This window comes from Crocodylus siamensis, chromosome 1 (genome assembly GCF_052110815.1).
Source record: "Crocodylus siamensis isolate JL-2025a chromosome 1, ASM5211081v1, whole genome shotgun sequence".
NCBI lineage: Eukaryota > Metazoa > Chordata > Crocodylia > Crocodylidae > Crocodylus > Crocodylus siamensis.
In genome coordinates, this window is record NC_143395.1 from 342,752,543 (window position 1) to 342,776,796 (window position 24,254).

General features: G+C 39.4%; 1 protein-coding gene across 1 annotated transcript; it reads right to left on the reverse strand.

Moving 5' to 3' along the window:
* Positions 1-882: 882 nt before the first annotated feature.
* On the reverse strand, positions 883-23,734 carry KLF5 (KLF transcription factor 5). Its single transcript, XM_090024403.1, has 4 exons — positions 23,404-23,734; positions 20,081-20,951; positions 18,768-18,827; positions 883-2,782 (listed from the first exon to the last, which is right to left on the reverse strand). Exons 1-4 carry the CDS (start codon positions 23,581-23,583, stop codon positions 2,604-2,606), a joined length of 1,290 nt encoding a protein of 429 aa, XP_089880529.1. The 5' UTR covers positions 23,584-23,734; the 3' UTR covers positions 883-2,603.
* Between the last annotated feature and the right edge of the window lie 520 nt (positions 23,735-24,254).

Consider the following 24,254-nt stretch of genomic DNA (forward strand, 5'->3'; position numbering starts at 1 on the left):
CAACACTGCAGGGCTAGGAACAGAAATGGCATATAAATTGGCATAAGTGGTCAGAAACTGGTTCAAATCTATAACACAACAGAAGTTTAGTGTACATAAACCACTTTTAAAAGGGCCAAAACTGGTTTAAGATGCACATGGATGGATGTAGCATCACACAACTGATTTAGGTTTAAGGAACCTTTTTCCCAGATCCTTTCCAGATTCAAGTTAACTCACTGTCCCCCTGCAGCGCAGGATGTTGTGCATCTCCCCCGTAGCATCCTTCCCACCTCGCAGAGTGGGTAAGCTAGCCTTGGCCCAAGCTGCCCGCTCCAGCCAAGCAGGGAGCCGTGCTCTAAGGCTCCTGGCTTCTGGTCTGGGCCACTACAGACATGTAGCTGTATTTCAGGAATCAAAAATGAATGTCTGGTCACTTGCTTATCAGTTCAATCTACACAGCTTAGACTAACCTACAAAGATTGAATCAATTCAACCTCAGGCTTTTTGACAGTATATACTTAGCCTAAAGGACAGTTTATAGCTTCCACATTATTTGATATAAGAATATAGGACCAAAAGGGACCACCTAGGTCACTGAGTCCAGGGCCTTACTATCACAGGCAAACAAATCCTTTAATTCCACTTATTAAGTCAGCTGAATAACAAACAGATCTAAAAGTCAGTGTTTGGATGGCAGAATGGCTCCATAAAAAGGTCACTAATTTTGATTGTGGTAGAAACTAAAAAGTGCTAGGTACTTTCCAAGTAGAAAATGACAGTCCCCATCATGAACAACACACAGAATTGGCCCAAAAAATATTATGAATTGGACATCAAAATGCAAAACCACAAGCATTTCATTCTAAGGAGCTACAGAGAACACACACACACACTTTAGGCACTTTGTTTTATTTTTCAAAAAAATTTTCTTTTATATATAAACCATTTCATTCTCTCTCAAAACATTCTACAACTATACAGCTGTTTGCTCCATTATTTGCATAGGAAATACCACAATACAAAAATAAGGTGGGGGGGGGGGAAGGAGGCAAAAAGAAGCAAAACAGCAACCAATTTATGCATGTGTCTCCATGTATAAACATTTGAAGCCTTACAAAATTATTTACATCATTTATCAGCTATTTACATTTAAGAGCAACATTTCTAGCTATGACAAACAGAACTATAACTTATCAACTGTATATAAAATTGTCTTTAAAAAGTCTACCATACACCACAAAATAAATAACGACAAACAACAGTTTAAACAAAGCTATGTGTTTTTTTGAGACCCCTTTTTGGCATTTTGGTTGTTTATTCTACCCTTTGGTTGACAGCTGGATATCACAGCTTGTGAACTGCAGATGTGTACGAGTTGTATTTTTTGGTCTGGCCAAATACTGCACAGTATAACCACATTTTTGGCCCTTCATTTACTATTGCAAGGCAGAACTATGGATCAAACTCACTGCTGACATAAAAAGACAGAACGCCATTGGCTTCAATGAAGTGGCATCTATTTATGTCAACAAGGAATTTTACCTTGTCTCTGTCAGTGTGCACAGCGGATTAACTGAATGGCACTGTAATTTTAAATAAAATTACTGTATCCTTTACCTCCTGGTAAAGTACATGAAATACCCACGTGAAACTAGATCATATTGGAGCTGAACCAGCTTACCATGTCTGTCTATGAAAATTACATCCTAAATCCTTCTTTTTAAAAAGTGATACTAAGTTTAGCTTATAGTAAGAGGTTTAGCATTCTGTATATTGTAACTGTCCTCATTAATTTAACCTTTTGGTATTTATTTAGTGTTTTGCTCTTTTAAGCACTTTGAAAACACCATCATGTTTCAGATATTCAGTGCACAACATTTGTTAGCAAGTACAAAATGTCTGAATGGGCAGCTTGTTTCTTTTAAAAAGATAAGTTGGAAATGTTTTGAGAGGTATTTAAATAAAATGTATTTGTAAGTGTGCCATGTTCTTATCAAATGTAAAATGACTTTTTTCAGACCATTCCTAGAAAATTTTTGTAACAAACCTAAAAAGCTGATTTGCATATTTACAAAATCTTTGTCATAGCAAACATGCAACAGAGAACAAACATGTTGTTCTATGGCTGTGTATGAATTTCTCTATATATTTTATCTCCACAGAAAGACATAACATTAAAAAAAAATGAGTACTAAATATATCTAGTAAAAACCTGACAGATTGCAATTCATGGCTTTTCCTCTATGTTCATTCATCAGCCACCTCTCATTAATTCATTTACTAAACATTGCCACAATAACAACAGTGCTTTGGTCAAAACACTGCAAGATAAAATAATGTTAAATGATGCAATGTGTCAAGACATAATACTTGTAATGAGATGAAACCTGCTGACTAAAGCCATATACGTTATGAGAGCAAACAAAATGAGTGAACACTCCGGTATTTTGATACAGTGTCTTCCCTGTTTCCTCATAAATATACAAAATATACATTTCCAGTTTCCTTGGGTTTTTTTTATGGATCGTCCATAGTCAAAAAGTTAAACTAATTCTAGCTGTATATTGACAGTCAATAGGAAATTGCATAGCTACAAACAGCCTCAAGGACAAGTCCAGCTTTTAGTTCTGATGTCTCTTCATGTGCAGAGCCAGGTGATCCGAGCGAGAGAAGCTCCGATTGCACACAGCACACTGGAATGGTTTTGCCCCCGTGTGCTTCCTGTAGTGGCGTGTCAATTCATCAGAGCGAGCAAATCGCCAGTCACAGCCTTCCCATGTGCACTTGTATGGTTTCTCACCTGAAACATTTAGAACAGATAGATCATTAACCACCTGTCCACAGAAAAAAAAGAAGAAAACAGGGAGGGAAAAGTGAGTTAAGTTTCTGTGATGATTTGCCCCTACCATTAATACTCTCAAGTTAATCTTTTTAGCTACAAGCTCTGATGACACCTTAGTAAACAGAGACCATTTCAGAGACCTGCAAGCACAACCTGATTATTTATCTATTATAGAGTAATACAATATACACACAGAAATAAAGCTACTTGAAACTGAAATGCACCTCCTTATGTTTCATCTTGTGATGAGGAGGTGGAAAGACAGCTAAACTGCATTGGACAACAAGCTGTCTTGTTTTGTAACTTTTATTTGCATCTTTTTACTAGTGTTAGATGTTTTTGAAGATCCAATTTGAATGGGGAAGAAGATTATTATTACAACCTACAATGGGGAGATCCATTTAAGAGCTCCTCGGGGCATCTACACATGCAATAAATTCAAAGCAATAAACTCCAGAGCAGTGTCAACTGAAGTAAACTACTCCCGGGTGCAGCACCTACACATTTGTCCAGGAGAGCAGCAATTTGAACAGGGGTGGAGCAACTTATGTCAGGGCTGCTCAGCCCTGGGCTCCCAGGTGGCAGGATGGGACAATGGAGGGGCTGGCTGGGGCACGAGTGTGCTGAAAGTGCAGAGCATGGTGGCTAGGCGGCAGGCAGGAGTCTAGCCCCTTGCTGGCTGGGCTGATTGGGTGCATTTTATGCCTACAGTCAGCGTCTACATGTGCCTTTAATCACAGTAAGATACCCCATCATAAGACAGTACTATGAGGGTACTATCTTATGGCGGAGTTTATTAATTTACTGTTGCCTTATTAATACCATCACATGTGTATACAGTGACACTTTACTTCCTAACTAGTTAGTCTGCTCCAGAGTAAAGTGCATGTTTAGACCCAGCTCCTGATGCTTAAGTAAAGCTAAAAGCAATTATGCAGGTGTGACACATACCACTGGGATAATATTTAAATGGTAAGTTGTAAAAAAATCTTGTGGTATTCTAGTTTAGGGTAGCTATGCAAAGAAGAAAAACACCTCACAGACTAAGACACTAATTTTCAAAACTGAATGTTTAGAATTAAGTGGTTAAATGGCAGGAATTTTAGAGGTGCCAACCACCTGCTGTTCCCATTCACTTACACCTGACAGGGTGCATAGAACATCTGAAAACCTGAGCACATTTGAAGTGTATAATATAGATGCAAGTACTCAGGTTTAGGGAGCCATATTCAACTACTGACCAACACCACCAAAATATTTATATTAATCTATTTCAGGAATGTAAATGGGGCATTTTAAGCACACCTATAATTTGTAGTTATGTTTGTTGAAAGAGCAGGGAAAATACCAAATCACAAAATTAAGGTAATTTCCTTCCAAGTAACAGAGAACCAGTTACTAACAAACAAACAAACAAAATCCTACACTTCTGCTAGTATGCATGCAATGCCACTTTATGACAAACACCATTATATTTTCTATATAAATGGATTTCAAAGAGTAGCTATTTGTAGAACCATTACTATATTTGTATACAAAGTTGAACTACTCTATAATTTATTGAAAGATCCTTTAGGTTAAAATTCTCAGTACTTTTAAAAATAATTTGACTCACAGTAGAGAGAGGAATAGAATGCATCAAAACACTCAGCACTGATACCAATCAGAACAGGGCTAGGCTTAATGACCAGGATTTTGGACAATCGCACCCGAAGAATTTTGCAAATAGCCTCTCTTCTTAAATTTGATCACTTGGGCTCTCTCTTCTCCTAGTCATACTCTGATAACAGCCTGAAGCAACTAAGATGTTTTTGAAGTAGCTGTAATGACTCTTTCAGAGGTGGAGAAAAAGAAAAGGAGGAAAGCCATTATTATGTAACCAGAGTCCTCTGGCCCCATCCACAGTCCAGGTGAGATAACTGAAGTACATAATAGGGATTTTCAGCTAAAAGAAACATATTCTTCTCCTTCTCAGCATGCAGATCTGCTCAAATCTGCCTCTAAATAGCAGAGTGCCTTGAGGACTTAAGTGGGATATCTCTCAAAGGGAAGGGCCTGTTGTCGGACAGTTTTGTAGCGTTAGTTTGGGGAAAGCAGTGTTGGTTTAAAGAACATGTTCTTACATAGTTTATAGTTCTGCAGTCAAAAAAGCACTAAATTAAATATTACGTTGAACAATATAAACGATTTTAAAAAAATCTAAATCCATCTTGTTGCCAGCTTAAAAAAACAACATTGCTTTCCATGGTCTATTTAATTTGTTAATAGATATTCACCTCCCACAAAGAGACAGAGGTAGAGAAACCAATTATTGTTTGTGCGGAGGGAATTGTTTTTCCTTGGCAGCACATTCACAACTGCACTGAGCTTGCACCAAGATAACAGCAATGGTGGTGTGCCCTAGATAAATCAAGATTTATTGATACAGCCCAGCTTTGTGCTATACAGACATGCCACTAGGGCTATCAGCTCTGCTAGAAGTGAGTGGGATTCATTCTGTTGACTTAAAATAGAAGCTCAACTATTCACAATTTATTATAAAGGTCTGTTATGGCTCAGTATGTGCTACACAGCTTTGACCAAGGCAGAGTAATGCCGCATTTCTGATCTTCCCTGTGCCCCACACAAGGCAGACCACAAGTTAAAATAAGGTTCTTGTGCAAACTCAATATGCAAAGCACTTCTAATGCCAGAGAAGCCAATTGAAATAACACGTTCGAGTCATAATGACAGAAGAGGGCTTTATTCAGTACAGGATGTCTTGCAGTACAGTTGTCATGCTTCCTATATTTAAATTGGATCTTGCAATAACTTGTTCCAAGGTTATTGATGCAATTGTTAGAACACTAAATTGCAGATGACACGGGTACAGAAGAGGCCTCTTTGAGGTCTACTTTGTGGTAGAAGACAAAAAACAGAATTCCATAAAAGGGGTATTCTTGCAACAGAAGCACTCAGTGTCAGAACAGAGTATTAACCTACTCCACCCATTCCAACACTTTTAAAACAAAATATTTTATTTTTAGTGTTCATTTTTTCAATTAAAACAGCAGCTTCAACTAAGGGACCAATCTGATTGCACACATGCCACAAGATAGTCTTACACCTCCTCAAGTGCTGCTCCAATCCCCTTGCCCTGCCTGATCTGCTGCTCTGGTTTTTGCTTCCTGCCTTAAGTTCCCTAACTTATCTGCTGCTCTGTTTTCTGTCCTATCTGTACTGCACTTTGTCCTATCCCTGATCTTCAGTGTGCCACACACAGAAACTGCCTGTGCCACAGACTGCCATTGCTAGTATAACCAATAGTAATGTTCTTTCAAAGCCTTAAAAAAAAAATTAAGAGGCCATCCCCCATGCTTGGCACCCAATCCTCTCTCTAAACAGCAAGCAGACAAGAGAAGAAACATTAGACTCTGGAGTCGGATATGTGCCAAAGTAGAGTCTATTGTTTGAGGGGTTTGTAGCATTTGTTTGAGGAAGAAAGATTGGTTAAAAGAAAAAGAAATAATGATATGAGCTGAAAGGGAAGTTAGGAATATCTGCAGAGATTAGCAGTAAGCTTGAGATCACAGGATGCCTACAGACGTGCAGTGATGCTGCTCTCACATGTTGCAATTACAGCATGTCAGATCAGACTATTAATTGAATCTGGAGCACAGTAATTACCACGCTCCAGCAACAGACTCCAGCATCACGTGCATCAGTGTGCCCACACTGAAAAACCATAGCGGGGGCACTTTAACTAAAGCTCATGTGCTGAGCTTTAGTTAAAAGTACCCCCACCGCCATTTTTCAGTGTGGGCACACTGATACACGTGACTCTCTGGGTGCTTAAATTAGAGTGGCTCTGAGAACTGCTCTAATTAAAGCATCCCCCCCTACTCCCAGAGCATGTGTATAAAACCCCCAGTTCCCAAACTTGATGGTCACAGAATAGATTTATTCATTTTTTCAGTTTGTTTTCAGAGCAACCAAGTAAGTTGAGAGGGACTCTATCAGCAGGAAGAGAAGTTCTGTAACAACTAACTGTTTATATAACCTTCTGGCCAAAAGAAAGTTGGGGGGAGGAGGTGGGGGAATGGGAAGGAGGCAAGAAGAAATGTCTTATTTCTTTCCCCACAGTAGATGCAGCAGCTCTTTAGCATGCTGAAAAAATGGTGTGGGGAAAAAAAATCCAATCGGAAGAATTTGACCCCCATTTCTCTCCCCTCTCCATGGAAATGTTAATATGTTGTTCATCTAAACCTGAAAGCTTTCACCTCAGATACAAGAGGCTAGCTAAAGGAACTTTGTTTATCAAACCAAAAAACAGCGAACTTACTATTTTTTTACACTACAGCTGCATTTCTTGTAGAAGAGAAGCAGAAGCTGAGCTGTATGAAATATCTGGGGTTTGATGGAGGTTTGAGAATACATTAGAGGAATAGATGTGCCCACTTTCTGTCCAGCATAATGTTAAGGAACTACCATGAAAATGGAAGGAGAAAGTAGAAACGTGCAGATTTGTGGTGCACAATTCACCAATACACTGGACAGCAGTGATTTTGTGATTTCTATGGAAGGGCAAATTGCTACACATGCATGTGAAATCCTGGCAAAATTCCGCGCTGACTTCACTGGGGACAAGACCTCAACCCAGGCCCAGGATACATCTGGAAATTACAGCAGACATTTCCAATGCAATTCCTAAGGCATTCCCAATGGCCACTGCAGTTTGCTATGCTCTCTTAGGTCACAAATTACTAGAAAGATTTATAATAATTATGACAAGTGATGATGATGGTGGCATGGCCTGTGTTGTTGTTATGCTCCCTGTAGAGTCGTTTCTCCATTCTATGCGGTCACCAACCCACCCTGGCATCTACAGACTTGAGCTGAGTAGAATTGCATTTGGGGGATGCATGGCAAAGAATAAGCCAGCACTTCATGTTGTTGTAACTGTTAATTTTTAAAACTATAATGCTAAAAGCCACAGTGCTGCTTTTAACCCTGTTGTGGCTAAAAACATAGGAAGTGAGAAGTGAAAAGCGTATTTTTAGCTCCTACATAGAGGCCCAGCTTATTTGGAATAAATCCTAATGGTGAAATACTGAGTATCTAGGTGTGCAATGCTACTTTTCATTAGGAAGTTGTATTTAAGAAGTGAATCATTTTACACTGTTTTTCTTTTTTTAGGTGGGGAAGGACTGAGAAGAGCAAGGAAGAGAAAGTGAAGGTTATTTTCACTCCTCTTTAAAAGACAGCTTAAGAAAAACTGGCCCTGTTACTATTTTATCTCCCTCAACCCATACACATGGGTCTGTGCCATATTTTGTGGAAACAAGAATTTGGTTTAAGTTCCTGTGGCAAGAAAAAAGTGCCTCAAGTTACACATGTTTAAAAAGTCATTCTATTTCTTTGCTATGCTGAATTTAACAGGCAGAGGACTCTGGGGTTGCCGGATTTATTAAAGAAAACAAGGGACACTGAACCCTTTATCCACTGTTTTCACTGGCTACATAGTAATGTAATATTTGTTTACCTTAATGATTGTGTGAAACACAGTAGCTGTAAAGTTTCAGAAATATTTGGTTTTCCTCCTGCAGTTTAAACCTTCTATAGGGTGTTAAACCAAGAATGCCATTGGTCATCAAATACAAAAACACTATAGCTCAGTTCCTGGAACATGATCACTGTATCAAACAGATATTTTACTGTAAAAGCAAAAAAAGCCTAACTCCTCCACTTCAGGGGAGCTTCCACGGGATTTGTTAAAATGTCAACACTGTTCAAGTAAAACAGCATGGAGGAAGCTGGTACCAATTTCTAGCCAAATAGCATACTCCAGCCCTTTCTTCCCAAGCCAGAAATATTATACACAACACTTCTGGGAAACAGAACTGCTTTCCCTTAAATTATACTTCAACAGGATAGGGGTTTCATAAATTTAATTGGATTTTTGCATAATCTCCTTCCAATATCACTGATTTTAAATATTTTGTTAGGCTTGTATGTCACAAAATGTATTTTAAGTCCTTGAACTGTTAATATGTATTCATTCTCCATCTTAAAAAACATATTTGTACAGCATGTGAAACAAGCTTGTACTTCAGTGTAAAACTGCTCAGCACTTAAGTTTAGATCGGAATCACATTTGGAGAATGAACCCAGGAAGAGATAAGGAACATGCAACTGGGGGAGGGAAGCAGGTGGGTGGGAGGGAATCTCTCTTTCAATTTGTTCATCTGTTAAGCAAATGCTGGAGGCTTTGATATCCACAGAAGAAAGTCATGGACATGAATTGAGCATGAGCATGCTAGCCTGAACTACCACTTTGTTAACGCTATTGCCCAAGTGGTTTCCAAATTTTGGGCTACGAAGCCCTTGCTGGTAACTGTAGAGAGCTGTCTGGTCACATGGCACTCCCCTTTTTAAACTACTAAATCATATTAAGATAAACTAAAAATATACCAAATACTTTCCTAATACTACTTCTCCATGTAAGCCACTGCTGTAGCTACCACAGTCACTTGGCGGGGCACTGGTCCACAAGAGACATTTCTCTATTAATAAAGTATTGCATGTTCATAAAAGAAACTTAAGCATAGCAGGTTATGACCAAAACACCACTATAGGTTCCACATAAGTAATCAATTTCCCACTAAGAACACTAGAAAAGTAGATCCTTTAAAAAAAAAAAAAATACTGTAAGACTATTTAAAGAACACTAGGTACGTACTTTTTTATTTTATTTTTCATAAGTTTAATACTATAGGAAGCTAGTTTTAAATAAATCTTACCCTAAAGTTAGGTGTCTGCATTCATTCACTTAAATTGGAAATAAAAAAAAAATAAAATATCGAACCACTATTATTTAGGTAAGTCCCTTAGTTCCCACCTCTCCCATTAATTTCCACTGGAGCTGTTGGGGGACTAGCTACCTTTGAGTGTCACATCGCTAATACAAGACCTCCTATCTAGGAACCAAGTTTCAAAAATGTGGTTCTAGCTTAAATGTATGCAAAATAAGCCTAGGGGGAGGGAAGGAGGGCAGTGAAAAAGGAAAACTTGCTTTACTAGTACCTCATAAGAGGGAATTTTATGCAATAAAACTTGATGTTGTTGCTGTGTTTAAAAAAAAGAAGTGAGAAATTGTCCATAATGTTTTGTTTTCTAAAAGTTATGTTAAGTGAATTATGTGGGTCATCCCAAATGGGCGAAGCACAGGCAAATATCAACAAGCGCTGTAGGTGCTTTACAGTGCCATGAAACACCTTTGGGGAAGTTCAAACAAAACCAGGATTTCACTGTAGGTCCCTGCCCCAAAGTAGTTTTAGGCATAAACGAATAGGACTAGAAGAAGAGGCAATGCATTAGAAATGACCAGAAAATGGAATCTGCTCCCATTACACACACAATCCTCTCTTTTCTTCCTTAAGTACAAAGAAAAATAGTTTCTGAAGAGCTGAAATATTTTGGCTTGTTAACCTCCTAACCAATTCCTGATGGAGTTAAAGGCCCTGCAAGACTGGGAGCCCCAGAAGGTAGTAGCCAGGAAAGCTCAGGCCAGCATACCTGTATACCTGTCTGGTTTCCATCAAAAGCTTTGAAGAAATTAAAACAAATCATACAAATATTTTGTTTGGCTGAATCAGTATTTTCTATCAAAGTGATCTGTCCAGAAATGTCTGACTGACCCTAGCAAACATGCGGAGTTAGAAACAGGAGTTCTAGCAGGAACCTACCCAATTACCAGTTACTTGCATTATGTCTACTTCTAAAAGTTTTCTGAAATATTAAAACAACCATGTTCTACCTCGACTATAGTACTGTACTCCTAAAGAGAGTCTTAATTACCAGACACATTACAGGCCTTGGAATTAAAACATTTTCCTAAAAATGTTTCAACCCAAAATAGCTTTCCTATAGATTGCAATACTAGATTAAGATCCGATCCCTTTCATTCTCACAGAATTAATGGTAGTCAGTGTCTGTGTATGTACTGCAGCACACCAATGTGTAAAGAATAAATTCCTGGACAGATATCAGACCTTCAATCTGTCACCAAGTCAGGACTAAATATTCTTGATTCTGGGCTCTGGCCAGAGCAATTAAAAAAAAATCATCCTTTCAAAGGCTTTGGAGAGAAGGAGAGGAAAGCAGGAACAAAAATAATCCTTTTCACCGCCCCAGCCCCATGTCTCAGCTCAGTGGTTTGGAATTTTCTGTGTAGTCCAAGATGAAAATGGCTTGATGAGCAGAGTGCAGGCAAGGAGGTCAGACTAAGTCCAGCTTGTTTTGGGGTGAAGAAAAAAGAATGTAGTCCATGGACTACACCTGCCCATAGGCAGAGTGAATACATAACATGTCTTGCACATTGAAAAGGAAACTTAAGTGTGCGTATATATAATATTACCTAAATTAATGTTAACCATTAAGCACTGTATGAACAAAATACAAGATTTTAAAGCCACCTCCCAGGGGTTAGTCCACATTTTGGGGTGCCACTACTGTTTAGTTAACCAATATTTCAAATCTTTTACCTCAAGTGCATAAGTGCAGGAAAAAAACCAAACATATTTGTATTAGGTAACTGAAGAGAGTGGATAGGCATTTCAAAAAAAAGAGTTGATCACCAAATCCTAGTTTTCATTCTCTTTGTGGCTACAGACATGCAGAAGGCATTATCTCCTCATCTGCCAACAAACATGCAGAATTCCCCAGTGCTCTAAAGTGCTCTTATTTTGTTAAGTATTGTCTCACCCAGCTTGAGAATTACTGGGGGACTCTTGATTGGTTTGTGAAATAGTTTATTGTCTTTTGGCATAACATTCTGTTATAGCAGAGGTGGTCCTTCCTCAAGCAGAAAAGCAAACAAGAGGCCTGGGAATACTACATTTTTAAGCAGATTTATAATGGATCCATGACAATTGGTGAATGGATGTGTGCATATGCACACATCCATACATGTCCCATATGAGGAAAGAAGTTCCCTCATTCGTGGTATGGATGCCAAAACTACTCAGCAGCTCTCACACCTACCCTGCAAGGGCCAGGTTTGTAAGAGACAGCTTTAAAAGGAACATAATCAGAATGTATACTCTGGCTCTTGTAATCTCCCTCTACTGACTATACAAAAAACCCAAGAAAACAAAACATTAAAAGCAGTAAGTTAAAGCCTGCTTTAACTGAGAAGTAAAGCACTGTACATTTGCCAGAATGAAAGGTTTTAATATGCCTTTAATCAGACTTGTTCGCGATCACCGAATATAAATAATGCAGTCTGACAGGATAGGAATGCTGCTACCAAGATACTCAAACTAAACTTGGACATTACTGAAATGTTTCTAATCTTTTACCAATGGGAAGTGCAGGTCATCTAGTAAACAACCAACAACACTGTCTTCAGAATATACTCTGGGGAACTAGGACAACTGAATCTCTTCAAGTCAAGCTCAAAAATTAAGTATGATAAAGAATGTCTCATCAAATGTGGAAAATTTAATCACTGGCAATGGCTATGGATCTTGAACTATATTAGTCTGGAAATGCACTATATATAAAACCAGTCTCTTAGGTCAACAGTTGCCTTATCAGGAATCAAATATTCTGGAACTGAAGTTTAATCCTCTCAGGGAGGAATTGACAGAAACAGGGGAGGGGGTTTTAAGCTTTCATGCTTAAAGTGACTAAGCTTTAATTAAAAAAAATGTTTTTACTTTAAATCTGACAAGACTGCCCTTCGCCTGACACCTCTTTCAATGACTTCAAGAACAACTGTACTTGTGTAATGAGAGAATGATAGGATGGAGCTCTCAAATATTGTAAATCGCTGAGGCCTATGTTGCCAAGACTTTGCCAGAGATCCACAATACAGTGAAATACACTTCATTAAAAAAGTCATGTTGTGAGATAAAGAACTACATCAACTAATCCCAAAGCCTTGTAATCATTAATGAGGCTTTTCAAAAAAGTAAAAACCACAATTTTGGGAGAAATAACATGAGTAATGCTTTTCCATTTCTCACACAAGCAACTAATGGATTTCTGCAAGGTTCATAAATAAAAGATAGGCAGTACTAAAGAAGAGGTTGCTAACTGCTCTCTCAGTGACATTTCTGCATCAACATATGCCAAGCATTTCATCACCAACATTAATTTTAAGTTTGCTCCGTTCTTCTGCTCCATCACCAATACTCTCTGTAGAAATTCCTCTCAAGAGAAATGATCGGTTTTACTGATCAAACGGGTAAAGAGCAAGAAATCTCCCCCTGTAGTATACACGATAAAGATTAAGACCTTTTACTGCCATTCTCATGAGAGGCAATACCAAAAGGTTTTCAATAAAAGATTTGTCGCGTGGTTTTATGTATTTATTACATTTTAATAAGGAAAGTAATTTCTTTGAAAGACTGAAGTGCTGATAACTGCAAGAGGCAAGCATATACAGAACCTTAATGCCTGTGAGATTAGCTTCGCCTGCTCTATGGCTGTAGCATATCAGATATTCTGCTTTCCAAGACGCTTCAGATTAAATCAGTATATTGGCAAGGGAGCACTGTGGGCTTGGCCACAAACACCCTGTATGATCTTAGACAGTTCAGTCTCCCTGTGCTTGTTATCTCTATGTTTACAGATGGGGGGAACAAGACTTCCCTACCTCACAGCAAAGTGGTGAAACATTCTTATAAGGTGGCTCACACTCTGGTAATGAAAGCTATGAAGTCAGCTGATTGGGGAGACTGCCAAGTACCTGGTCCTTGTACCCCTTCAGGAGTTTTAGCGATCTCCACTTCCAGAAAAATGTTAAGCAAATTCTGCGGAGTGCCCTATTACTAGGTCCACTTGTGCTGAATTAGAATCTCAGAAGCCCCTTTTCCCTATGTCAGGAATTGCTTTTACCCGTTTCTTCTGTACTATCTTTATTCTTCCCAGACAAGTGTTTTTGCATTTCTTCTGTGACAAACTTTAACCTAAGCTTAAAGGCTGGGAGGGGGAGGAAGAAGGGAGAAAGAAATGACCCCTCCATCAAGGAGGCAAAGATGTCCATAGTTGTGCTCCTCTTAAGACTTCTTAGCCCTACTGTTTTTCTTGCCTTTCCCCAGAAAGGCCCACAGTAGGGTGCAAACAAAGCTGGTTAATGTTTTCCATAGGAGAATGAAGGAGTATTAAATAAAATAAAGGAGAACTGGGAAATGAGAGGAGGGAAAAAAGGAACAGGAAAAAGTTGAAAGGAAAGGGGAAAGTGCAAGTCATTAAACATTAGATTAATAGGAAAATGGGAAAGTCATACACAGCACATGCATGTGTGGGGGGGTGGAAATTTAGCAAAGCATGATTTATTTTTCATGTAAGGTTGTTACTCTTCTGGTATTAAGCAACTAAATAATGGATTGGTGGGTGTCAGAACAAAAGAATACTAATTGTCTGCCTCTTGGGGTTCAAAAGAACAATTACATGTACATATGCAATATCAGGTATAATATAGCTGATGAGTTGAAGATCTAAAATTATATATAGGCTCCTCAAAAGCTGTCACCCAACAGGGTTTCTGAGGGCAAAAGGCCATGACAGTTACATTCCAAATCTCCTGACCAAAATCCTAAATTAAAAAGAGTGCAGCTTTTAACATTTAGGAACGGAATGAGTTAATGGCAGTCCTAAGCATATATAAACATCTAAAATAACTGGGTATGTTGGGAGTCTCTCTCATTTAAAGAAATGCCATTTCTCTTGAGGTATCTAGGTTTCCACTTCCCATCACCAAATACAAGCTAGATCTATAGATAGTTTTGCAGTTAATGTTAGAAACTATTTCATCTCTCTATTAATGGCAAACCCGCCATGTGACCAGAGAACATGCCTGTACAAAGACTCTGTATACAGAAAACCAATATGCAGCTGGAAAATTGTCCTCAGTGCGCGCGCCTCGACGTGTACAAAACAGCGATAGATTTTCCTATAAACAAAACAGTATATAAATCTGAAATATATACAACTGTGCTTGACACTGTTAAAGGTGGGATACTCAAAAATTTTTAAAAAAGGTGCAAGTATACCACTACAAGCCTTAAAAATATTTAAAAAGCCTTCTTCTTTCCCCTGGCTCTCCCCACAGATACAAAATAAAAGAGGGTATGTTGTTTTTGGAGGAGCTCTTGAAGCAAGTTTAAACACTACTGTAAAAAGAAAGTAGTGAATAGGGCGCACCTATAATGCACAATTAGCTGCATTTCATTGACAAGTTTTTAAAGTTGGGCATATCTAGTGCCTAAAAAGTAAATAGTGTTAAACCACATTATATTATACATGTATAAATACATGATTGCACAATACAAGTTATGAAACTAAACCTTGTCATGTGAGTAAGTTTCAGAAGCATTTCCCTACTATAGGAGGTTAGTTAAACCCATCTATCTTGAAAGATGTTCTGATAAAATAAATATATGCTGGAGTACATAAATCACTTCAACATTAACAATCAACTGCTCATCAATTCCAAGTAAAACTAAGATATTTGAAGTGTTGTGAGATGTTACCTAAAAGAATTTGTCATCAGATCCAAAATTGTTCAGAAAGGGATGCAAAAATGCATCTTGTACCTTGGACACTTTGGCACCTTGGTTTGCTGGTGTTCGACTTTTGTACCACTAGCTTATTCCCAATTAAAATTCCCTTCATAATTTAACAAATAGATAAAGAGTAAATCAATCTGGGAGAGAGGTGGATGCCTATTTCAGGAACTAGAACAAATAAAGAAACTTGTTTAATCCTTTAAGTGAAAATTAGATTCCAAAAAAGAACAGAGGGCCCTGGAACAACTTCATCAAAATCATAGAAGACAGACCTACTTACATGAGACTTTGATTTAGTTTCAGCTTCAAAAAAAAAAAAAAAAAAACCACAGGGAAAGCCTATCTTCTCATCCATTCCTTATGGCTTTATTTAAAATGTAATTTATAAACCTTGCCAATTTGTTCATATCGGAATTAGGAAATAGACTATGGCCCACATTCCATCTTTCAGCAATAACATTTCTCTTAAGTTTGTTCTCAAAGAACATCTATTAAACTCACAGAAAGCCATTCAGGGTAAATACCATGAAAGGGCTAAGGTTTTCCAATATAAAGGAAAAGCATAAGGTCTGTCTTGACTTTTAAATGGCAGACAAACTTTGCTGCAGGCACTTTTTATTTTAAGATGACAGATTGCTGAGAAAGGCGGGGACCGTTTGGGATGAGAGAGATTGCAGCCAATTTAAAGAGGTATTGTTAAGAAACCAAGAATAAGGAGAAAACAGTTTCAGTGGTCTGTGATTACTAAAGAACAAGTTTAGCCAGATAAGCAGGTCTGCTAAGCCCCGCAAGGGCTTTGAAAGAATATCACACACTTTAATAAAGTGGATTACATGCCACTTGCTTCAGAAGTTATACTTTGAAAGTAAAAAACTTTATGACAGAATGGGTATTTTCAAGAATAAAACCTTAAACAGCACTGCATGAATTCAGTGCATATAAGGGGGTGGGCTGAAAAAGCGAGGGTGGAAAGAAGAGAGACAGGTAAATGTAGGCACACAGACAAATTTATCCCAATGGGTCCAAGGCTCTCTCTCTCTTTTTTTGTATTTAAAATCAATGGCCAAGCTCTCATTGCCTTCAAGGATTGCACCCTTCAGTACTGTTTGCCAGGGCATTCCTTCGAGGGAGTATCATTTAAAAACAAACAAACAAAAACATCAAGGCTGAATTTAGTAATTAAAAACTTTCAATTTATATAGCAGTGAAAACATTTTTTTTTTGAGTTAAAACACATTTTAACTGTACCTACAGGTGTGCACGTAAAATATTAGAGTATTAAATGTCTATTTAGAGGGGTCAAATTGATCCAGGCTTCCCTAATATAGGTAGGTATGTCTGTATAGACTCACTTCTGTATTTTAACCTCTCAGGCAATTTATCCCCTCATTCACCTCCCCACAAGACACTTTGTATTAGATTTGCTTAAGCTCACTATATTTTTTTAAAATCAGAAACAAGAATGTTGTTTCTGTGAATACATCGGTTTCTGTGACCTTAGTGCACTTAGGTGCACTGCTGAGGTCAAATATCCACATAGGTAAAAAAGTGGAAGGCAACATTAAATTTCACTGGCATTTACTGCTGTACATCAGTAAATCACAACTTAAATAAAATACTTCTGTGTATGTGAAAACATGTTATCAATTAACACCAAAACTAAATACAAAGACTTTAGTGATTTTCACTTTTTTTTTTTTATAACACCGAAAAATTCAGTTAAGTACTGCTTCATTTTTATGTCTGTTCCTACAGTGGCAGGTTACATGTTTTAACTCTGTGGTTAAACTGTTAATTAACATGTCATGGGGCCACTGCACCGACTTATCATGCAGATTACTTATTAGACACATAATGATCTATTCTGTGACATTAGCCAGGTTTATATCCTTCTGATTATGTTAGTCAATTGTTAAACTAGCTAGTCGTAAGTTGTTATATGCATCACAAAATGTTGGTGGCAGTATTCTTGTTTAGTCTATTACTAGTGCAGAGCAGTAACCTTTGTACAGTTGTTTTTAATTTTTGCTGTGGCTGTAATAGAGATAACTGCTTCATTTATCAAAACAGGATTTCCATAGTAACATTTAGCCTGGAGATACTCAGTTTCTTTACAGTAATCCAACAATCCATTCAAAGTAGCTGCTGAATAAAAGACCTTGTTCCCATAGAGATGGCAAAATACATTTTGTTAAATCATAGCTTTTTGTTTTGACTTTTGTTTTAAACAAAAGGTGAAGCCACATTATTCACACAGTACAACTTTAATGCTGACAGGCCACTTTAGTCGATGTATTGTTTTAAGTGTAACCCTAAATTATTCGGATCTGAAGACTGCACATACAATGAACAAGCATCATATATTTGAGTTTACATTCATCTTAAAAAAATAATAGAGAAACTTTTTTAGTTTAGGTTTATTTACAAATGCTTTGTTTTTCCTAAGCATTTTGAAGGAAAAAATTACAATTTTTAAGAAAATCACCAGCATAAGATTTGTTCCTTCCCCCCCTAGTTAAAAGGCTGGTGTACTAAATAGTAATTTATTGCAGCTACAACCCAAACTGAGCTACAGTCTTGGAAAGAATGGTGCCAGTCTCCTTGAAATCCAAGTTTGTAATTCCCATAGATATTGACAGAGAATGAGAACTCTGAATTTATACCGGAGTCAGCAAACCAGAAGTCTATCCTTTAGTTTAATCATGCAGGTCCATTAACATGGCCTGCACACATGTAGCTGCAGATAATTGTACTGTGGCCAAATCCCATGAATGTTACATACTGAAACTGTTTTTAAATCAGCTTTATCAAGAAATTAAAACATTTTTCTTTTAAGAGTACAAGCTCTTGGGTTTCTAAACAAGCAAGTTAAAGGCTAGGGATAGAGCAAAAGTATAAGAACTCCAGAATTTAACTGAAAGCTCAAGAAAATTCTTAAAAGGAAAAAACGTCCCCAAGCCAACTCTCTCATGCGCATGCGCGCGCGCGCACACACACACACACACACAGGGTTAAAATTGAGATATTCAGGTATTTGCTATGCCTAGATTAGGAGTTGTAAACCCTAAGGATACCACACACCTTTTGCTTTCAAGAATTCAGGGAAAAGTAGAAGGTTTCAAAAGTGATTAATTGTTTTGGTACTTAAAATCTTTTACTATATAAAGAAATAAAAATAACTAGTGAAGTACATTAAAATAGGGAACTTTAGTGTTTATTGGCCAAAGCAGATGGTTATCTCAACTGACCTGTCAATTTGTCTGTGGCCTATTTAGCCAGAAGATACCAAACAAAAAATACAACCAGGTTAACAAGAAAAGATGGCAGATCAAACACGTTTGCTTTTAGAAGATTCATAACCCAATGACCAAACAAGAAAAAGTACATACCAGTATGAGTTCTCAGGTGAGCTTTTAAGTGGGAAGACTTTGTATAAACTTTTGTGCAGCCTAAAAAATAAAAAAATAAAAAGGTAGGGAAAGCATGTCAGCAGAGACAATGTTAGGTGTTAGAGGTTTGGTTTTGTTTGGGGGTTTTTTGTTTAAGTCAATGCAAAGCTGTTATTTTGAGAAAATATTTATACACACTGTACTGCAGCAGCACAATTGTTTGAAGCTTTATGACCTCCTACAGGAAGTTCTTCAGTCATTACATAAGATTAAAAGAAAAGATACAAAGACTACTACTTCATAGTAGTACAAAAGGACAGCTGCTATAATATAATATATTACTGTGTGTATTATCCAAAGTAGCCACACCTATAACTCAATGATTCAAGTTTTAAATGTTGTCTTTCTAGAAAATTCAGACACAGAGTTCCTTTATTTCTTAATACTTGTTAGTCATTGTAATCCTACACTGATATTTTTTCCCATTCAGCCTTCATCACGCCATATATGAATTACCACACTTTATATAACACCATATGGATGAGAAATGCGTACTAGTGGCTAATTCTACATTCGTTAAGTATAGTAGGGACATTTTATATTTGAGAGAGTAACTTTATTTAAGGAATGATTGACCTGTTTGTCTTGATTCATATTTCAATTTAACAAGTGCATGGGATCTGGGCAGGAAGTGTTTAACTGAAGTTTTATTTTGTGTGGGGGTTTTTTGATTGATTGTTTTTGAGGGCCATGGACAAGTACCTTAAAAACAAATGCATCACAGTAGTAACTCAATTAGAGAAAAAGTTTACAAATTCGAAGTTCTTTGTTCGTATTGGGTGACAAGGGCCATATTCTCAGCTTCCATACCTCGAAGCTGTTCTGTTGAGGTCCACAAAGTTCAAGAAGACTATGCCAGTTTATAGCATCAACCTCAACATGTCAAAGAAGTATAGCTCATGCTTTGTTTTAGTAAATTTGATTTAGTAAAATGTACCCAAATTGGCCTCTTTCACAATATTTTTTCTAAGCACTCCAAGTTCTGGGATACAGGGAATAATGCATATATAGCTAGTAACCTGCAGATTATCTTATAGGAAAGTATGCAAGAGTTATTTAAATGCTAAAAAAGAATACAGAACAATAAGGTCTTCAGGGAAGAATTAAAAGAGGATTTAGTCCTTTTTCTAGCCCTCAGATTTAGCCACTTCCATCCAGATTATGAACACGTAGATTTGATTTAATGCAAAATTGTTTATACTTTTTCATTTTAAGTTTGAGCAATTTATTTTCCTTTAGGACAGACTGCTTACCAGGATAGTCACAGTAGTGGATACGTCTTTTCTCCAAGTCCGGGTTACTCCTTCTATTGTATCTGACTGTCTGGATGGTCTGTGCATTTATTGGCATGGCTGCTGGTAAATTTGGATTGTGAATTGCCATCTTAGAAGCTATAGTCGCAGCATAGGATGGAGGAGGGGTTAAATTCTGCATCATTTCTGCTTGTCTATCTGGACTTCCAGGCTCTGAACTTGGAGGCGAAGGGGGGAAGTAAGTGGCCTGTTGTTGAAGGAACTGATTTGGCATGGCATAGGTGCATTGAGGGATACCCTGGAATTGTTTCATTGCAGTCTGTGGAACAGCCGAGGAGAGAGTGTTAAGGCCTGCCATGGCTGATGACATAGAAACGTTGTTTAGAGAGTCCATTACTGCTCCCTGAGTAGTAGAATTGGGCATATCTAAATCCGGTGAACTCAAGAGCTGATATAACTGGCCCTGTTGGGGTGTGACAGAGAGATGAACATCTGGAGTAGGAAGCTCTTGCTTGATGAAAATGTTATTCACCTCGGGAGTCTGGTGAGAACTAAAAATGCTGGTAAACTCAGGGAGAGTCTGAGTGGGAGCAGGGGTAGGGGCAGTAGTTTCACTCTGGTGACTGAAGATGGTAACTGGTTCTGTCTTGATGTGCGTTACGCATGGTCTCTGGGATTTGTACAGGCCAGTTCTGAGGTGACTAACATCAGGAAGGAAGACATTCATGTTGATGCTGTAAGGCAACCCTTCACTGTCAGTGAAGAACTGGTCAACAACTGAGGCACTGTCTCTTCTGTATTTTTTATGTTCAGGGATAACAGGAATGGGTGGAAGCTGCGGTGCCAGATATTTCTCCATTTCACATCTTGTCTAAATAAAAAACAAAACATTTAATCCACATGATTTGTTACCAACCCACAAACCAGATGACACATCAGTCATGGGAGAATTTAAAAGTGAAAATGTAAACTATTGTAGGAAAAGAGTATCAATATACAAGTTTCATCTCTTGGTGCATTAATTGGCAACTACAAAAACAAATCAGAAAGTCTCTCTCAAATTATTTATGCAGGAAGAGAAAAAAATATTTTTGAAAGCATAATCACCTAAACTACTTCCTCCTTTTGTTTGCAACTGAACAATGTGCACAAAAAGCACAGCCTTTACATCTATCTCATTTCTGTAAGACTTGTACTCTGTTGTCACTATTATGCATGATACTCATTCTTCTCTTTGAAACACTAACTGTAAAAGTCACACCTTCTGACAATATGAAGGCCAACACTACGAAGTTAGGAGTTTTAAAATACTAATTCTATGGGACAGAAGCCCCCAGCAGGTGCAAAATTAATAAGCACTATAAAATAGAGAGAAGGAAAAGACATCAGAAAGTGACTACATATCTGTAATAAAAGAGTCTCTTGGATTGAAGTAAGACTTCTTAAAGATCAGCAAAACCTATAATTGGTTAATAACGTGACAAACATGTTCCTATTCATGTCCCAATCCTAAGAGAGTTCTTTAATTACTTACTAGGAAATCATTCCCTTAGTGTAGTAGTGCTAGGGAATCCGTGGGTGGCTCAAGCCTGATACATTACTGGTACAGTCATCAGTAAAACATTTATCATGTACTCTCCAGTGGGCAAATGCTACATTCCCCCTTGCACTGTAAAGAGTCCAGTCATTCCAAAACCCTTCAGCACCCCTAAAACAGAATGCAGCTGACAAACCGTAAGTCTACTTAAAAACTGCATTTTGAGAGCTTTCCTCAAAAAACAAGCACACGTGCATGTGCATGCATACTCTCCTCTTTTCTTTGATCTATATCTGCCCTAACATGCCAGGCTACATTTTCCAGCTCTTGTTTACAAGCCAAGGGCAGCTTGCTTTGAAGACAAGCATATTTATTCTTTGAGAAGATATCACTGAGCCAGAGACTTGAAACATCCTTGCACTCAATATTCATCATTATAAAATTCTCAGGAAACAACGTTCCCCCTCCCATCCTCCCCACTTTAATCTCCCATAGGGACTGAATCAGACCAGTTGAGTTCCAAGGGAAGGGCCATCTATTCCTAGCAAAGGACTATGCTTAAAAAAAAAAAAAAAAAACCAAAACCCTGAGTTTTGGGAGCAAGTGAGTTACTGCATGGCTTACCAAAGACTTTCCTGCTCAGTTCACACTGTGCCCTATACAGTGTCAGTCACATACACACGACATTATATTATGCATGTGCACAGGTGTATACACCCCCACATGATATTATAATAATATACACACACATGTACAGTAAACATATAATATTTCATTTTTATATATACACATAGATACATACACATACATACTATATATGGTGTATGCACACACACACACACACACAGAGTGGCACTCGCACAATATTATATAATATTGTTCATGTGTATACACAAACACACACACGGGCATATGCGTTTGAATGCCATTGTATATGGCATTGCATGAACAGAACAGAAGTGCGCGTATGTTTCTACAGAACTTCAGTGTTTCAGGGGTGCTGGATGTAGCCTCTACCTCTGCCTGAAGAAGGGTGTTTGTAGCCAAAAGCTTATGACTAATGTGCAAAGAACAATTTTCTCAACGATTTGGCTGGTCTAATAAAAGCTATCACATCTACCCAAAGAACCACATCTGCCTGCATACGGATATGCAGACATATACATATACGTACACATGCGGACATGCATCTGTATACACACACGTTTGTGTATATAATATATATGTATTTGCATATTACACATATACATACACTCACACATACACACAAACATGCATGTGTATATAATATGCATGTATGATTTGCATACACACATACACAAACGTGTGTGTGTGTATAATGCACATATAAGTATTTGCATATACACATATGCACACACTCATATATATAACGTACGTGATCTTGTGTGCGTGCGCACATGCGAGTGGCACCGGACACACTCACAGTGTACGGGTGCCCACACCCCCAAGCACAAGCCGCCCCGGCAGCCCCTATTCACCCCAACTGGCCGGCCCAGCCCCAGACCCCGGCGTTGCCGCCGCCGCGGCGCGGGCCCTTCCCAGTCTTTCTCGGGACGCGCAGAAAGTGGCGGGTAGCCCGGCCGCCCCTGCTCCAACCTGACTCCGTGCGTGGGCGGCAGCGCCGGGCTCCTCCCTCGCCAAGTGCAGGGGCAGCAGCTAGAGCTCTCTCGGCGCTGCTGCCAGGGGCCGATCCCCCGCGCCCACCCCGGGGGCCCCCCGCCCCGCAGCGGGCAGGTAGGTGCCCGCAGGCCCCGCCGCCGCCTACCTGCACCAGCTCCTCCGCCCCGCCGCTCCCCGCCTGCTGCTGCTTGAGGTCGTCGGCGGCGAAGAGCGCGGCGCCGCGCGCGCCCAGCAGCGGCTTGAGCTGCGCGAACACGGGCTCGTCGGGCTGCGGCGGCTGCATGGGCGCCGGGCGGGCGGTTGTGGCCAGCACCCGTGCGGCCATGGGCCGGGCGCCGCTCCCTGCCTCGGCACCGCTCACAGCGCCCCCGCCCCGCCGCGCATCCGCCCGCACCTGGCCCAGCCCGCGGGAGCTCCCAGCTGCCGCCCGCCCGCCGGCCCGCCGCTATTTCACGTCCTCCCCCTGCTCGGCCCGCGCAGGGGGCGGCTCGGCGCCGCACGGCCGCCTATGACGAGCGGAGCCGGGCGGGGCCGGGGCGGGGCCGCGAGGAGAAGCGGGTCCCTCAGTTCCCGCTCCAGCTCCCGGGCCCGGCAGTGTCCGGAGGATTGGTCGGTGCCTGTCAACAAGTGCCGCCCTCGCCTCTGCCGCCCTGCTCCTGAGGGGGGCCCGGCTGCGCTGTCCTTGTCAAACGCCGCGCCCGCCTCTTCTTCTTCTTCCACAGGCTTCACGTTAGGGAAACAACCGCGCCACTATCTTCTTCTTGGTCCCGTCTGGGACCTGGAAACCTGCTGCTCAGAAATGGCAGCCTGCACAGCCCGCAGAGCTCCCCTTGAACACGGATGGGACAGAGCAAGAGGGAAGGGAGAGGAAAAGAGAGAATCGTTTCTCTTGCTCTTCTCTCCAGAGGAAAGTTCCTATCTATTCACCTCTCCCAGCAGACATGATCTCTTTTCTTAGACCAACAAGATTTTTGCTAAATAAATAACTAAATCAAT

Bases quoted from the DNA above. Each gene is read 5' to 3' on its own strand.
- KLF5 (XM_090024403.1), bottom strand. From the start codon at position 23,583: ATGGCCGCACGGGTGCTGGCCACAACCGCCCGCCCGGCGCCCATGCAG. The intron at 20,952-23,403 runs GTAGGCGGCGGC...TTTTTTATTTAG, and splicing joins GGGCGGAGGAGCTGGTGCAG to ACAAGATGTGAAATGGAGAA. The intron at 2,783-18,767 runs GTATGTACTTTT...TAAATGTTTCAG, and splicing joins TCACCTGAGAACTCATACTG to GTGAGAAACCATACAAGTGC.